Consider the following 17,278-nt stretch of genomic DNA (forward strand, 5'->3'; position numbering starts at 1 on the left):
AACGATTCTTCCCGCAACGAGATTGTAGTTGTATTGGCCTGTAATCAGGCTGAGCCTAGTCTTGACCAAGCTCAGCTCACAGGGAAATTGGGCCTCGTATTCAAGTCCCAACGCCAGCCCAGCTCGTTTAAGATTATTGGCAGCTTTTTGACACCGGGTGGGCTGACTTTGGCTCGGCTTATTACAACGGACTTGATGTCCGAGGGGTTGTCCGATGGATGGGTTGACGATTCTGTTTAGTGGCAAATTTTGTCATTTCTGGCGAACATTTGTATTTTGTTTTGTCTGGCAACTATTAATGACTTGAACGCCAATTGAGGATATGACTTTGTTGTTTTACCCGCATGAAGAGAACTTCCTACCAATTTCAATTTCAAAAATACTTTCCACCTACATATTCATCTGGCAATGGGAAGAAGATATTCTTAACTCTGGAATTGTTGTAAATATCGATATCCATGTGTGATAAATTTTGATCTAATTCTTGTAAGTTGGGGCTACGGATAATCTTCCGCTAAAGTTAGAGGTTTTATTTGCATATCAATGATAGCGAGGTCGAAATGAGCTGGCTACATTTCTTGGGTCTTCACTGTGACGACCCATCTTCCACCGCTCAAATATTTTGCATAAATTAAATGTTAAAATATGCAAAAAGGAAAAATTTATTTTCTAGTATGTTGATCTAGAGTTCAAAATAAAAGTAATGACACAATCGCATAATTTTATGACATTATATATAAATTTAATTATAAATAAATAGAGAGACTAATGGAGAGAAATCTAATGAGGAGGATGCTAACCCTATGTGGTATATAACGCAAGTGCAATCCTTGACCATCAGATTCCAGCTTTAATGATATAATGCTAGGTTACCCTGTAAAATGCTTGAGGCATTTTACTGTAGCCATTTATGATACTAGTAAATTATATCCTAATTATAACATCAAGAACGGGAAAAGAGAGAAAAAGAAACAGCGAATTGATAAGTCTTGCCAGTCTGCTTGAACTGACTTAATTAAGTCTTAGAGGTGGTTCAGCATAAAATTAATAATATCCATATCTACACTTATCATTTCAATGAATTAATATTACAAAAAAAATAAAGAAGAAATACTGCCAATTGAATCCAATCTAGAGAATTTACATAGTTCTACTTGTGACATAAAATTGATAATTGCAAAAAGAGCAAATTCACACGAAGAAAAACCAGAAAAGGGCTAACTACGGAGACATCTCACCATGGAGGTACTTTTGCACTAAACAAAAGCTTATTATTCAACACTCACAAGTCACAACAGGCTCTGTTTGGATTAGCTTTTTTTGAGAGTGTTTTTGAAAAATTTTACCGTAGTAGTGTAGATGAGAAATTTTTACTATAAATTTGTTTTCAAATATTTAATATATTGTATGGATGAGATATTTTTTGAATTATTGTGTATTACTATAACATTGTATTTGAAAAACTTATTTTTGAAAAAATGGCCAATCCCTTGCACACGGATTGCTTTGAAGCTTTGCTATAATCTGCAAGGTAAACGTCGTGGGAACAATTCCTTTTACGGAGTCTGAAATTGGAAATGCGAGCTGTTTTATGTGGGGGATATTTGATGACTGATGTAGCTTTAACGCATGAACATAAATGCCCTGTATTTGTTTTTTGTACTTGAGAGCTCTAAGTTTATGCCCTGGCCCTCTACTTTTCTCTCTCTCTCTTTTGGCGAGGATGTCCACAGCTTGTTCCTCCAAGTACTGATTGGTTAGGTGCCTTGCATTTGATACGAAAAGAACAGGGATAGATATATCTCAACTCAATGTCGAATAAAGTTGTCAATAGGATGCATCTTTTCTTCATTCTGGGAAAGCGATGGTACGTACCCTTGGCTTCTTCAAGTAAATTTTGCCCCCAAAAGGAGAGAAAAAAAAAAATCAGTTCAAGCCATGACCAACAAATTGAAACAAACGGTTTAGAAGTAGAACTAACAGCTGAGTCTCCTTCACATGTAGCCGGTGGACAGTTGGAAACCCGCAAGACCAACACTCACAGATTAGGTATACTAGAATTGACTCGGACACCACACACATCTTGATCAGTAAGTTTAGTCGATTCTTCAACTGCATGTTTCCTTTTGATGATGTTATTAGCAAATCAAATCGTCCATGTGGCTCAAATAGCTAGTGCTAGCATTAGCGAAGGGATCGAGAGGTTTGAGTTTGATTGCTACTGTTTTTAAAATGTTGGCATCCGCAGGTAAACCAGACGCAAGTGCTGGACATATTTTTTAATTATTAACCTGACACGGATGGTGTTAGCTCTTACCACAGCAGTAGAATAACTTCAGCGTCTCAATTACCACTGACGGTTCAACAAACATGCATTGAATACAGATGGATGGGCAATCTTAATTGACGAGCGTGGTGATCTGATGGCCACGCATGTGCCCTCGTACATACACATATAGTCCTATAAAACCATTCCGAATCCCGGGAAATGGCAGGGCTTGTAGTTGTAGAGGCAAATGCATAGACAATTTTTGCTAACAGAAGCTCCCTCCAAATCTTGCAAGATGAACGTCAAAATCCTTTCAGAGGAAATAATCAAACCCTCCTCACCAACTCCTCATCATCACCCAAACACCTATAAAGTTTCCCTCCTCGACCAATTTTCTCCATCGTCCTACATGCCATTCATCCTTTTCTACAAGAACAAGAACAACAGTCTAGACCATCAAGATTCTGCTCAAACCCTGTCTCACCTGAAGGAATCTTTCTCTAAAACTCTAGCGATCTACTACCCTCTAGCGGGAAGATTCAGAGACGCTGCCACCATCGAATGCAATGATGAGGGAGGGTTGTACGTAGAAGCTCAGGTAAATGCCACTTTACCCGAGTTTCTCAAACAGCCTGATGTCCAATTCCTCAATAATTTCCTCCCGTGCAAAGCCAACGGCCTGGAGAAGGACCGAATACCACCTGTTGCTGTCAAAATAACGCAATTCCAATGCGGCGGTCTTGTTGTCGGAGCCTGTCTATTCCACAAAGTTGTAGATGCAGCTGCTTCCGCTGCTTTTCTCAACAGTTGGGCCAGAGTTGCTCGTGGTGAAAAAGTTGTCGAACCAGACTTCTCATCAGCATCAGCCCTTTTCCCTCCCAAGGATCCGTTATCCGATGATTTCGTAAGATACTTCGATAACTTCTTCTTCCAGGGAAAAAAATCCTACATGAGAAGATATGTTTTCGACGCAACAGCACTAACGACTCTCAGGGCAAACGCTGCCAGCGAAAAGGTCCCAAATCCGTCCCGCGTGGAAGCATTATCTGCCTTCGTGGCCGAACGCTTGACTTGGGCCTCTACATCAGCAAAATCTGAAAATTTCTCGACGCTGATGATTACTCATCCCGTCAACCTCCGACAGAGAATTGAGCCACCTTTGCCTGATAACACTTTCGGGAACATAATCTGGTTGGCCTTTGCCTTCTACGAAATCGACCCTTCCAACACCGAGAAGAAGATCGATCTTGCTGATCTGGTGAAAATATTGAGGGAAGCCTTTGCCGGTTTGAACAAGGACAGTATTGCTGAGCTAGATGCCGATGAGGCATTCAACGCCCTCAATGAGGTGCTGGAAAGCGTGTATACCAATGAAAATATAAAGATCTTCCGGTTCACCAGCGCAAACAACATGGGTCTGTATGACGTTGATTTTGGGTGGGGAACGCCCAGTTGGGTAGCTCATATGGGGGATATGGTTGGCTATAGGTCCAAGCAACAATTCGTGTTCTTGGAAGCTACTACTGGTAAGGGGTTAGAGCTGTGGTTGGCCTCTGATGAGGCTGAACTTTCCATACTGGAAAAAGATCCTGAGTTTCTGGAATATGCGACCCCCAATCCAAGCATTTGCATTGAATAATTTGCGTGAGGGTTTGATTGTCTCTATTGATCGAAAAACAGTTCATGTGTTACTACTGCTCAGAAACAGTAGTTTGTGTATTATTACGTGTTGTATGTAACAGTGGCTGACTACCCGATATAATTTTGTCAAGAGCTAGAATGCAATAAATTTGTATGAAGGGCAGTCGTACGTGCTCGAAAAATTCCAGAATACTATGTTTGTTTTTGTTTTAGCAATATGGGAAAAGGTTATAAAAGTGTTTGGATAGTTTATTATTTGCACAATTTTATTTTTTTTATATTATAAACACATCTTCTAATTACTTTTTTATCTCACATTTATCATAACAAAAATATATTACAGTTTTTTAATAAATTATCTCAAATAATCTCCTATCCAAACGCACTAGACGAATGACACTCGCATCAAACCTTTGATTTATCTTGTGACATAAAAATTGAATTGCATTCGAAACTTCAGATTGAACAACTTGACGAGTTTAAATTCAAGCTCAAAAGCTCATCAAGCTTAATTAATTGAGCTCATGCGACTTTCGCACACACACACATATTAATATTTTTAATTATTACATGTCTATTTTATCTCTTATTTACTATTATAAATTCAACTGGTCTCCATTAAATTTGAATGGACTCAATTTGATCAAACTCGAGCAAAGTAAAACAAAATATGCGGTCTTCTCTCTCTCTCTCTTTCATTTTTTTCCCATTCTTATCCAATCTGTAGAGAAAAATATCCAAAAATGTAAAATAGGGATAAGACTATATAATGCCTACATCAGGCAGCCAAGGGTGATGTTATAGATCGACTATTTAACAACATAGAAAGTTGCTGATGAATAAGAGAGGTACGCTTCTATTGTTTTTCTTGGTCACTTTCGGAAACACTCAAAAAATCAGTAAACAAGATGAGGAGGGACGTACATAGCTTTGCATATTGCAGTTGCAACCTTCGATCTATGTGGGCAATTAATAAATGTAAATCATGATATCGTTGTCGATGGCCTCTTGCAAAGTCTTGTGCGGACGATTACGGAAAGAGATTAGTACCATAGAATCATAAGAAGATTAAAAAAGCAAATGGTTTCCAGCAAGCAAAGGACACATGGGTCTTTTTCATATTTTGGGAATACTTAAAAAGTCCATTGTTGGAGTTGAAAGCTTTGAAGTATGATGGTTAGATCATCAACATTTGTCGATGACTGACGCTCTTATGACATATCACACCTATAATTTATTGTTATGACATGAAACATGAGCAGGTTCCAGACTTCTGGTTGAACTACTTCTAATTGACTGTCCGAATAATAAAATCCAGTGGAAAATACATGATTCGCAAGAATTAACTCCTTGAAGCAAGACTTATCGCGAAATTAGTTGTTAATTACGTCATATTGCTTGCTCAAAGTGGGAGGAGGAAGGAAAATTTTGCCAAGGAAAGATAGATGGCTCGAGAAGATGAAACGGGGTCAGAATGGAACAAAGGGTGATAACTTAGTCCATGGAGAAAGAAATACTTAACTAAACTGACCTACAAAGAGAAGAAAATGAAGCACATTTAACAGTAGTATTAATGCCTATCAATGAGTGAGCATTAAGTTTTAACAACCGCGTTGTTAGCCACACATCTAAAAAGCTAACTTTGCACCATTCTACTCTATATAATTCTTTTACATCATTATGACTGTGAAATACATTGGCCCTATGCTATGTTATTATTTGCCCTATGCTGTGGATCTCTAATAAACTATGGTGTTGATAACAAGTAAGAACCTATTTGGAACGCCGAAATAAAGTATAAATAAGAGGTTTCAGATTCAAATTCTCGTATTTATATTAAAAAAATTATTTTTATGAAAATAATACGAAGTCTACTTTGGCTTTTGGGGGGGGGAGTGGTTCCCCCTTTCTTATTCAAGACCTCTTTCTGACATTTTCTTACGAAAGCAAGAAATTTGTTAGATAAACCTAAACCCCGAGAATACCTTCAAAAGCCGGCAACTTTTGAAGGCTCTCGGGAGATTTATCTACCCAAACCCCAACCCCGAGGTCTTATTCAAGGCCTCGAACAAGTGAAATATGGATAAGACTATTTAATACCTACATCAGGATCAGGTAGCCAAGGGTGACGTCAATGATGGAATATTGGACAACAGTCATTAATGTAGTTGACAAATAAAAGAGACCATTTATTTAACGAGTATGACGTCTAGCTTGGCTCTTTTTCTTGTTCACACTTAGCCGTGAACAAGGAGAGGCCTATATAATAACTCTACTAATGAGCTCGCTAATGTAGGTTATGCTGCAGTAAAGGAAGGTAAATGCGATAATTGTCCTCCTGCTAATGCATTCCAGCGAGCAAAGGTTACATAGTACTGCATACTAGTTAGAGCTCGTACTTTGCGACTCCTACCTATCACAGATTTAATTCTTGCAAAATATTGGGGGTTTTTTTTTTATTTCGGTTAGTTTCAGGACAAAAACTAATTTTATATCAAATAATTTTAGAGTAAATCTTATATATATATATTAAAAATATATACACTACTACCACAGTTAAATACATGACAAAGAGAAGAAGGAAGGGAGAGGAGAAAGTCAGGAAGGGTAAGCATCAAGAAGAAAAAATGTGCTCAACAACCCAAAAATCATAAATGCAACAGAGATTGCAAGTATGAGGCAGAGATTGGGAGGGCAAGTTGAGACTAATAAATTCTCTTTGGCTTCATGGTTACGAATTGATCGGGAACCAGAATCAACCCCATCAACAAGACAGTGAAGCCCTTTAAGCTAACTCTCCACTACCCCACAAGAAGTAAAACTCCGCAACTGTTACCCAAAATAAAATAAATGTAGACAAGTAATTTTAGCATTTTGGCAAATTCTTTTAAGGTCGGATCTTTAAAGTTTCATCAGATTGGTAGTTCCAATCCTCCGATCTACAGAAATACACACATACAAAAGGAAAAAAAAAAGAAAAAAAGAAAGCCGAACAAATATATTAACCCGATGCATCGTTTGTCCCTAGAGATGACGAACAAGGCTCTATATATCACACATCTGGTTTCTCACTCTTCACTGGAACAAATATATATATATATATATAACAATTGAAAAGTATCGAAATATATTATAGTAGATAGAAGAAGTTGGGAGGAGGGGAAGGGCAAATTTGCAGAGAACCTTGAGAACATCTGCAGGCCACTCTCTATTACGTGGTATTGTAGTACATCAGTTTTTTATTTTCTTTTTCCCTTCTGTGAGGACGCTTACGGACTGATCGGAGAGGATGGAGGGCTACTCCCCGCCCCAGAACCCCTCTTCGCTTCAAGCCTCCAGAGGAAGGAATGATAACTCATAAGGAGGGATATGAGGTGACTATGTCAAGTGTGAAGCAGTGATTCTTAAAATAAAAAAAAAAGAAAAAAGTGTTAAGTAGTGAGTGGCTGTTTTCAGAGATGAAGGTGGTAGCCCAACTTGGCCAATTAGGTTACGAAACCTGTGAGAAAATCTTGGTGGAAATTGGAGGACAACAAAAGTCATCTGGAAAAGTGGAGTTCTCCCATTGGATGGATGCACTTGGACATCATAATTTGATAAATATTTTTTTCGGGTCACAGGATATTCTTATGTCGTTAAGACCAGATGAAATATAATGCTGTTAACAATGGGCTCAGATCCAGAATTTGGGCGGTTACAGTTGGACTGGATTTTCTGGATAGAGCACTTATTATGTTCAGCAGATTGTAAGAAAAGTTTTGATTCAAGGAGAGCGTTTAAATGGACAAATGTTGTCGGGAACGTTCAAGGGGACAAATGGTGATAATTTGTCCTTACGTGAGCATTTTGTTCATATGAAATCAACCAATCAACAAACATCAAAGTTGTGTCTGCCATTTCCGGCTTCAAGTAAGAAGTCCCATATGAGTTTGATCACCTTCAAAAGAAACACAAAAAAAGGGCAAAAAAAATAAGGCTGCCAAAAAAAAAAAACACACAATCATAATTTTATAATCCTACAATTAGGTGGTAAAATTATGTGTCTACCTGTGCTCGCAATTAGAAATTGAAACACTGATACAACCTTCAAGTTAGGGTTGTAAACGAATCGAGTCGCTCACAAGTCAATCGCAAGTAGTTTGAGTCAAAGTTTGACTCGATTTTAGTCAACACCGAGTTGAGTCGCTCGTGAATAAGTCGAGTCAAAACTCGACTCAAGTTCGATCAACACTGAACTCAGGTTCGAGCTCAAACTCAAATTCAAAGATACTCAATTCGTTAACTCGCAAGTTGACTCGATTTTATATATATATATATATAATTTTTAGTTTTTTATTTTAATAGTGAAATTACATATATATCTCTAGTTTATTATTATATGTTAAAAAAATTACTATTTTATTTATTTATAAAAGATAAATAATTATTTTTTTAAAATTTTTAAAATTCGAGTTCAAATTCGACTCGACTCGAATTTAAGATGAAGCTCTAGAACTCGTCAAACTCAACTCATTTGCACTCATACTCCAAGCTTGTGACGAGTGAGAGTTTCAAGTAAATGGAAAGCTAGCTCAGCAAACCAATTAGAAAGGCTGCCATGATGTTCCACAAAATCGCGGATATTACAGCTGGCCAAGTGGGTACGCTTGGCCTTGACCTCATGAGCAACGGAACCACCATATCCAAACTGAAAAAACCAGACTTGCACAGTTGCATGCATGTGTCTGATATTAGTACATTATTGTTTGTTCCTGCTCCCTAGAGTAAATGTACTGCACTACCAACCCTAAAGAAAACTATATGATAAATGAAGGACATGGCAATGCCACCTGTGACTTTGATTGAATCAATTCAATACCCTGTTTATTCCGCAGGTTCTGATGATCATATCCTGCAAGCATCAATGCAGCCCCTGGTCAAAGTAAAGCCCTCATCTTTGTCTAATTGTCCAATTGCTACGCCTCACTTCTTGTTGTGTGGCCAAGACCCATCTCCGCAATACAAAAGAGTGTACCTTAGCACAAAATCTATGAATGACCGGATTCATTCATTCCTCTTCATGGAAATGTTCAAAGCAAACGTACTAATCTTATGATTACATCCATATTACTGCATTCCAGAAAAAAGAAAGAGCACACAGGACACAACAAGTTCAAGTTGCATAGAGTAGCGTTTTATCTGATCAACTGTGGTAGGGCCAAAAATGGATATAATTTTAGTACAAAGAGCACTTATCAACCCAAAAAAAAAAAAAAAAGGTACAAAGACCGCCGGGGATCTAGAGTAAACTTTATTGCTTGTTGTGAATCTTTTAGAAGTGGAGAAGAAATGGGGACTGGGTTGATACTATTGAACTCGCCGTGCATGTACTGATGTCACCATGGGCAGGCTAAGTTTATAGTCATGTATCAGCTTCTTCAGCCAAGTACTTAGCTATTGCCCACAGTCAGTAGCCCAAGCAGGATAAACTTTTTATTTAACTTGGCACGAGTAATATTAAAAAAGAAATCAGTTGACATAATCTGGAAAATTGATATGTCAGCAGTTAAGAAAAAAGTCAAAGTGCTCATGAACTAATCAATTCGGTAGAGTAGGAAGGATTTGTTGCCAACTAAATAGATGATTTGGATTATTCATGAATTATGAGTTTTCAAAATATTCTTCCTTTACCAGCATGGCCAAACAAACGCCTTCAAAATGGTAAATCCAGTGCTTCATTATATTCTCTCTCTCTGTCTTTTTTTTTTTTTTAACGTAAAGATACTTAATTTCTTTTGGCTATTGAACGAACATACAGCCCCAAAAAAAAATAAAAAGAAAAAAAATACTTAGATGAAGACCCTGAGTGCGTCCGTTTTTGTCTTGTTAGCCAAATTCTGAAGAAAAAAAAATGAGTTTACACCCTTAGACTCAACTAAAGAACTACATAGGAAAATACTTATTATTCTTACTTTTAGAAGATTATTTGGGCTGGTGACATTAAGAAAAGTGAGCGGGGTTTGTCCTGTTCAATTGTAACTTTGTAAGCACTTATTAGACTGAACTTTCCATAAAAACGTATTCTTTCTGTTCTCAGGACAATCTTTTCCTCGACTATAGTTCAATCATTGTACTATCATTAATATCATTTGCAATCCTTTGACCCCAAAGAAGAAGAGTATATTTTCTGTCCATTTTGATGCTGAATTGTATTACATATTAAATTGCTGCATTCAATCCATCTAAGAAAATTCAAATAAAGATGTTGCGACACAGAAGATACTACTATATGCTAATAGAATTTATTTGTGCGTTTGTGAATGTATAGGTTCATGTGCGTCTGACGGACCAAACAGTTGATCAATAAATTTCCTTTCTTCTTCTGGCTGGAGGGGCAAATCATCTGTTAATGTAATTTAAATCGAGTAGTTCTAATGCGACATTAAAGAGAAGTTCACTATTATGCTCCTCGTACAAATGGCAAGCTTATACTAGCTTTTACAATTGACAAAGGTAAAAGTATTCAAGCCAGACGAGCCAAAACTCCAACAAGGGGAGCGTTGTTGGCCGTTGCAACCTCAGCTTGATAATAGTTGCTTCTTTTGTCAGTGTACTGGTCATTTTGGTCTGGTCCTCCAACTATTGCACCATCCAGGACATTAGGATTTGGTGCATTCTTGTTGAACCAATCAGAAAAACCCTGCTGGCAAGATACAGGAGTTTTGTCTTCCTTAATCGACACAATTGATGCTCCTCTGTGGTGGACCTGCTGTGGGTAATTTGGTCCAAATCCCACCATGTAACTAAACCCCTTCGAATTTGAACCAAGTATGTAATCCACCTGCACAATAAATTCGGCCGGAACAACTTTAAGTTGAAATGATAATTCAAAAAAGGCACTTGAATTTTTCGTAATATTTGTAGTAATTTTCCACGACTGTATAATGATACGATCTTGTTATAACTTACCTGTGATTGGACAAATGTGATTAGCTTATCTGGAGTAACAGAAGCTGCTGGGCACTGAAGCGTAGTTTGGGCCCTGGCAAGGGTGTCTGCATAGGTTGAAATGGTGAAAGCTGCAGTGGTTACGTATTGGAGATTATTCCAAAAATCAAACCAAAGAAGCCCTTCGCTGGTCTTCTGAACATTGCTGCTTCCTTTTTGGATGCAATTGCAGATAAATTGCTCAGCGCTGTTCTTGTACTGACCAAGGTTCCCGTATCCTGAAAATCTACCCTCCAGCAAACCCTGATATAGTTGCATAAGAACAGAAAAAAGTATCTTTATTTAGGTGCGTTTAATTCTCGTTTTCATCGCATACCATATAATGATTGAGAGAATAATAATGCAGCACGCTTCATGCTGTGGAAACCGTACAGCGTTTTGACGTGAGAGCAGTCTAATTAGAGAGAATCGTCTTCGACTTACCTTTGCAACGAGGACTTGAGATCCGACATATTTGTCATCCCAAGAGAACATGGATCTGGTTCCACCTGAACTTGCCGCTTGATTCAGGTACTCGGCGTAGGTTTTGCCTTCCGTAGCTCGCTCTAGCCAGGCTGCAGCCCACAATAGTTCATCCTGCATGCGTGCCCAACGAAATTAAGGAGGTTCTTGGGAGTTTAATTTATATTACCAACTACATAGGAATACTGCATTATTTCATATTAGGAATGTGCTGTGCTGTGCCAAATAAGAGTGTGACTGCTTAATTGGATTCCACCTCAAAGCCGCTGCTGCTATAAAGCTGCCGGAGGTCTGGGATGCTGTCTGAAAACTTGCCTGGGAATTTCGTGGCGAAATCGAACAACTGCAAATCGTGGTGAAATTTGTTAACGATCCTCAGTTTTAAAGTGTTCTTATTTAGTTAGCGGAGGCTGTCCAAAATATTGACCCTCCTCATTACGCGGCTACATAAGACGTGCTAATCTTGGGATGCAACAGATGGATAAAGAATAGAAAAAGGGACAGAATTAATTGTTTCTATGTCAAAAAGTATCTTGTCAGACATTAAAATGGCCTTCTCAATTAAGTGGACATGTTTGGCCTAACCCCTTTAATTTAAGTGCTATCGGAGCAGTGATTAATTAGCATGCACCTCAGCGTGATACTTATCATCAAGGCAAACTGTGCCCAAGAAATTACATTTGGGATTTCAAGTTAAACTCGTACTCATTTAATCACCCTGCTGTATGAATTAAGAATTAGTAATTAGGGATAGAACGCGGGAAAGAAGAATAAAAAGGTAATTATATATGCACCAATGAAAATGAACCCCTCTTCAAACAGTTGACTGTAGATTATGGATTATTGACATGCATGCAGACAGAAATGGAAGAGTGTCTATTGTTTTGCCTGTTTTGCGTGAGAAATGAGTTGGGAAGAATAAGCAGGATCCGATCCACGAAAAGCTATTGCCGCGGCAGCCAAAGCAGCGGCTGTCTCTCCAGCCAGGTCGGCTCCCGGGTGCTGTTCATCGAACCTGTAGGCAGTTCTAAGCGTCGTCATGTCCTCCGGCCTCTCCCAGCATGAATGATCTGAACGACCGTCTCCCACTTGACCGTAGAGCACATAAGGCTCTGGATGCGCTTTCATCAAGTAATCGGTTCCCCACTTGATTGCTTCCAATGCGTTCGATAGCTCTCCCTTGGCTACCAGTTGGGACTCAAACTCCACCGCGCTCCAAGAAAGCATCGTCACCGTAAATGCCATTGGGAATCCGATTTTGATGTTATCCCCGGCATCATAGTATCCGCCCACTAAATCCACCTGTTTATATATATATATATATATGTATGTATATATTTATCATCATGAATCATTGTACTATATATACATATATTTTTTTTAATGTAGAAAGCCTGATTTCTAAGTTACTGAGCCTACAGAGACACACGCATATATATACGTAATTTGCCTGTTTATAATGTAAAAAATGAGAGGAACAAAAAAAGGAAAAAGAAATTAAAAATTCCTAGTGCTAAAATAAATGAGCTTTTGAATGAAATCTGTAAGGAGGGATGGTGGTGCATTACTCCAACATCGTTGCCATCACGAAGGGCTGAATCGCCTCTCCACTGGGCACGCTGGTTTGGGGGCAATTTCCCGGACCTCTGGGCTTCGAAGTACAACAAAGATTTCCTAAGTGCTAATCCGTAGTCGATTGAAACAACATTGTTCGCAAAAACTAGTAGAAGATATAAGATGGAAGCAAAGAGGGTCACTGAAGACATAATTGCGGGAGAATGTGAACTAGGTAGATATATGGTGAGAATTCCTAGCTTCTCTCCCTTTTTTTTTTTTTTTTTTTTTTTTTTAAATCTTTCCAATCGAGCTCTTTTGGAGGCAATGGCGTTTGGTTGCTCTATTTATAACGTTGGAACTGGCTTGGACTTAGAGATTATCCATTCCAGTAGTTATACACACTAGTAGTAAATAGCAATATCCTCTCTAACATCTCTGCAGTGTATCGAATATTTATGAGCAATAAAGTTGGATGATATGAATAAGCTAAGTATTTAAGAAAATGGGTAGTCATTAAAAAAAAAAAAAAAAAATGAAACGAGCTTACCATATATAATCGAAACTGAATCCACTAATTCATTTGGTTACCAATATATATGACACTTACAATTATCCTGATTGTCACTTAATTTATGGTTTCTTTTCCGTTGCTTAATCTTTAGTCTTTATATCCGTAATCTCGAAAAATTATACTCCTATTGATCATAGAGGTCTGTAGTCCTTTTCCCTCATTTCCAAATCCCATCAACACTATTCGAATCACAGCTATAATTATACTCTCTTTTGTTGTCTATTCAATAAGACATATGCTTGCTTAGAAACCTTGCCACAGTTATAATTAAAAGCTGACAAAGCACAGTAGAAATTTTAATGGGTCATCGTTCATCTCGAATAGCCAGGCAAGTCTAATTGGAGGGTGGAAAAAGAAATCAGCTGTCCCAGCCAAAGCAAATCTGAAAATGTAATTCAAGTCTCAATATATACAAGCACATGGATTGTTACTTGGGAGTTTTGATTTTTCACGACTGATTTCCTTTGCCGAATTTTACATACCGGCTTATAATTAGTTTGACTCGTCTCAATCACGAACAACTGAAAGTTGATCCAAATTCGTAGTATTAGAGGGCCTAAATGAGTTATTTTACACACCATTGACTAGCCTGCTGTCAATCCTGAACGACAGACAAATCGTCGATCCAAGTTCTTAGTATCAGAGGATTCAATGATTTTCTTTTAGGCTTGAGGATGACAAACGGAAAGAAATTTCATCAAAGCAGCAACCTTAATCTGAGAAGTTTCACAGCCGCAGGCATAAGCTGAAGTTTCATTTGCATTACAGCTTTAACCAAACAACTCACATGATGCGCCGACCTACGTACCGAGTGGGTTAATAGAAACAATAATATTGCGTTAATAAATTCAGAAATAATGCAATCATTGATGCAAAATCCATCAGTTTGTGCTTGTTGGGATATTGATGCACAATTCTCGCACACTTTCCTAATGGAAGGTATTTTTATTCACATTCACATAATTAATTAAACCAAAATCTTTGAGAGTTGAAGTTTCCTTTTATTAGAGTAGTTTTTATCCTCATAAAATTATACAATTTAGTATATGTTTGTTATGAAACAATTAAAAGTATGGATGTCCCTTTGTATTCCCAAGAGGATTAATTCATGATTTATGGTTACATTATGTATAGAAGTTACAATCCATAAATCTATTTATGTAGTGGAAGAACCGTTTCATAGGTTTCTTCATATTCTTGTAATAGTGGGTGTTTAATAAGATTGATGTACCTTTAATCTTGTAGTACCTATATATAGAGGTACATTGACACCCTTTGGAATGGACTTTTGTATCTTATTGGAATATAAGAATATCACTTTCCATTTCTCTACTTCTTTCTCCAATATTTCACTTGATATTATAGTAGCTTATTTTATTAGTTTTATAACACGTTATCAGCACGAAATCTCTACTTTTGAGCAAAAGGTGAAAACGGGGGCTCTACCTTGAACAAAGGTGAAGTACAAGATTTTGTTGAAATTCTGTCCATATTTCTTCAAGAAAATTCTGAGGTAAATTTCTAACTCAAAAACTTATTTCAATTTCTTATGGCTAATATTTGAATTATCGCAAAATACAAGTACCTACTGTTGAACAACCACTAAACACAAACATATATTGTTTGATATCTTTGAGGTAATATTTCTCCTTTTAATTTTACTTATTTATCTTTATAATTATTTGTTATAAATAATTATATTCTGATGCATTGAGTTTTGGAGATGTTATTATAAAAAATCAATTATATTTGAAGATCTACTTGTCCTTTGAAATGCTTAAAGAAAAAGATTCGACCACCTGAAGATGGTCGTTGTTTAACGAAAATATTTGTCACTAGAAGATGGTCATTATTTCAAAAGCCTGGTATGATAAATTTACCTGTGGCTACAAGAACATAATTATGCAATTTTTAGAATTACTTCTCAGTTGAAATTGTGTTGAGAAAATTTTACTCATAAGATATATTAAAAATAATACTCTCCACAATTGATTTCTCAAATATGCTCTTGTAGTAGCAATATTGAGAGAAATTTTGAGAAGTATTATGTACTTATTGCATGCTAGTTCTAGTTCATTCCCAGAAGTGAATGCGACTAAATTTCAATTTACTAGTTATGATTGCTGCCATGACTATGATTTTGATAAATATATATTTTACCATGATAAGAGAAAAAGTTACCACTTGAAGTGGGATAATAATGATAAGGACAAGAAAATAAAGGTCCTAAAGATAAATGTCGCGAAGTACATTTGACGAATCAAAATTATAATAACATTTTCATATAGCCAATTTCTTTAAATGCCCTAAAGGTGTATAATGATTGATTTAATTTATGATAGTAATTGAACTTTCTTCCTGAAGAAGAAATGGATATTAAATATTTGGGATCAAAGGATTATGGTGATGATATTTGTCCCATAAGAATTATGGTAACAATGATATGTGTCTTATTAATAAGTGTTACTATATCTACTATATTCCAATGAGAGAGACAAACACAATCAGTTGTAGTGTTTAAGTGATTGAAAGCTCCAGAAGAGCCACTATTATATTTCTCCCTGTAGGAGAAAAGTTTATCATAAATAAAACACTACTTTTTATGATGTCTGGAAAAATTTATTGAATTTGAATATCCGTCGAAATGGATATCAAATTGAGACACTAAATGAAACAATAATAGAGATCATGTTTAGAAATCAAGTGAGATAAAGGTTAATTATATCATAATAACCATTCGAGAGAGAAATGGTTATCGATATAGTTGTCTTCATTCTCATTTGATTTATAATCATCACCTGTAGTAAATCAGAAATTTACTGATCCCAATGAATACATGATTTGACGAAAGTGAGAATATTTGAGAGCCGACAAATATTTATACATATCCCCTTTATATTATATATGGCTCCAAAAGAAATTTAAATTTTATGTTGGGTATGAATCAGTTTTTACGATTAAATATCGTAAAATATTGATGGGTGATCTATTGAATGATTTATTTATTCTGATGAACTACGATTCCCGACATTAGGGAAGGAAAAATCAACCGAAAGGAAATCATCTGAAAAATTGGATTTCCTCGATCCTCAATAACGTGAACTGAAAGTTTAAGAAATTGTTCATTTGCAGAAAACTGCAAACCAATTGTCAGATATATTATCGACTCCAGAAGAGTCATTAAATCAACTATTCCTGCAGGAAATACTCTGGTTAAAATTGATGTCCCTGAAGGATATGCACAAGTGCTACAAATAAATTTAAGACCGGCCTACCTAAATAAGGTATAAATTGATTTCGAATAACTCCGGAGATTAAATCAATGTCATGACAAAATTCAACCTCTTGAAGAGGTCGCTCCCGAAGAGCCAACTCCTGAAGAGAATGAAATCATAGAAAATTTAATTGGACCCTAATAAAATGTAGCACTTGATATTATAGAAGTTGATGAGGATTATGAATCTAAATCGGTTGATGAATGTCGGTATAGAAATGATTGGTCAAAATGGAAAGATGTGATTCAATCTGAATTAGACTCACTGGTTAAAAGAAAAGTTTTTGGATTACACACCTGAAGGTGTAAAGCAAGTAGCCCAAGAATTTTCACAAATATTTGGATACCAATGATCCAATATGTCCATGCGTTTTTATCAAGAAAAATGGATCAAATTTTGTGATAATTGCTGTATATGTTGATGATCTAAATTTGATTGGAACTCCTGAAGAGATTCAAAATAATGTTGAATATTTGAAGAAAGATTTTGAAATCAAGAATTTTGGAAAAACAAAAT

The 17,278-nt window shown here is 36.6% G+C and overlaps 2 protein-coding genes across 2 annotated transcripts; one reads left to right on the top strand and one right to left on the bottom strand.

Annotated features, from left to right (window-relative positions):
* The first annotated feature begins 2,529 nt into the window (after positions 1–2,529).
* Positions 2,530–4,157, top strand: LOC113762396 (vinorine synthase-like). Its single transcript, XM_027305841.1, has one exon. The coding sequence runs from the start codon at positions 2,565–2,567 to the stop codon at positions 3,906–3,908; it is 1,344 nt and encodes a 447-aa protein (XP_027161642.1). The 5' UTR covers positions 2,530–2,564; the 3' UTR covers positions 3,909–4,157.
* A 6,255-nt stretch (positions 4,158–10,412) lies between these two features.
* On the bottom strand, positions 10,413–13,125 carry LOC113755369 (endoglucanase 14-like). The gene is made up of 6 exons (XM_027299395.1): positions 12,928–13,125; positions 12,248–12,661; positions 11,616–11,702; positions 11,321–11,473; positions 10,859–11,140; positions 10,413–10,730 (listed from the first exon to the last, which is right to left on the bottom strand). Exons 1-6 carry the CDS (start codon positions 13,123–13,125, stop codon positions 10,413–10,415), a joined length of 1,452 nt encoding a protein of 483 aa, XP_027155196.1.
* Between the last annotated feature and the right edge of the window lie 4,153 nt (positions 13,126–17,278).

Source organism: Coffea eugenioides, chromosome 2, assembly GCF_003713205.1.
Source record: "Coffea eugenioides isolate CCC68of chromosome 2, Ceug_1.0, whole genome shotgun sequence".
NCBI classification, from domain to species: Eukaryota; Viridiplantae; Streptophyta; class Magnoliopsida; order Gentianales; family Rubiaceae; genus Coffea; species Coffea eugenioides.

Bases quoted from the DNA above. Each gene is read 5' to 3' on its own strand.
- LOC113755369 (XM_027299395.1), bottom strand. From the start codon at position 13,125: ATGTCTTCAGTGACCCTCTTTGCTTCCATCTTATATCTTCTACTAGTT. The intron at 11,703-12,247 runs GCAAAACAATAG...CACGATTTGCAG, and splicing joins TCATTTCTCACGCAAAACAG to TTGTTCGATTTCGCCACGAA. The intron at 10,731-10,858 runs GTAAGTTATAAC...TTTATTGTGCAG, and splicing joins TCACATTTGTCCAATCACAG to GTGGATTACATACTTGGTTC.
- LOC113762396 (XM_027305841.1), top strand. From the start codon at position 2,565: ATGAACGTCAAAATCCTTTCAGAGGAAATAATCAAACCCTCCTCACCA.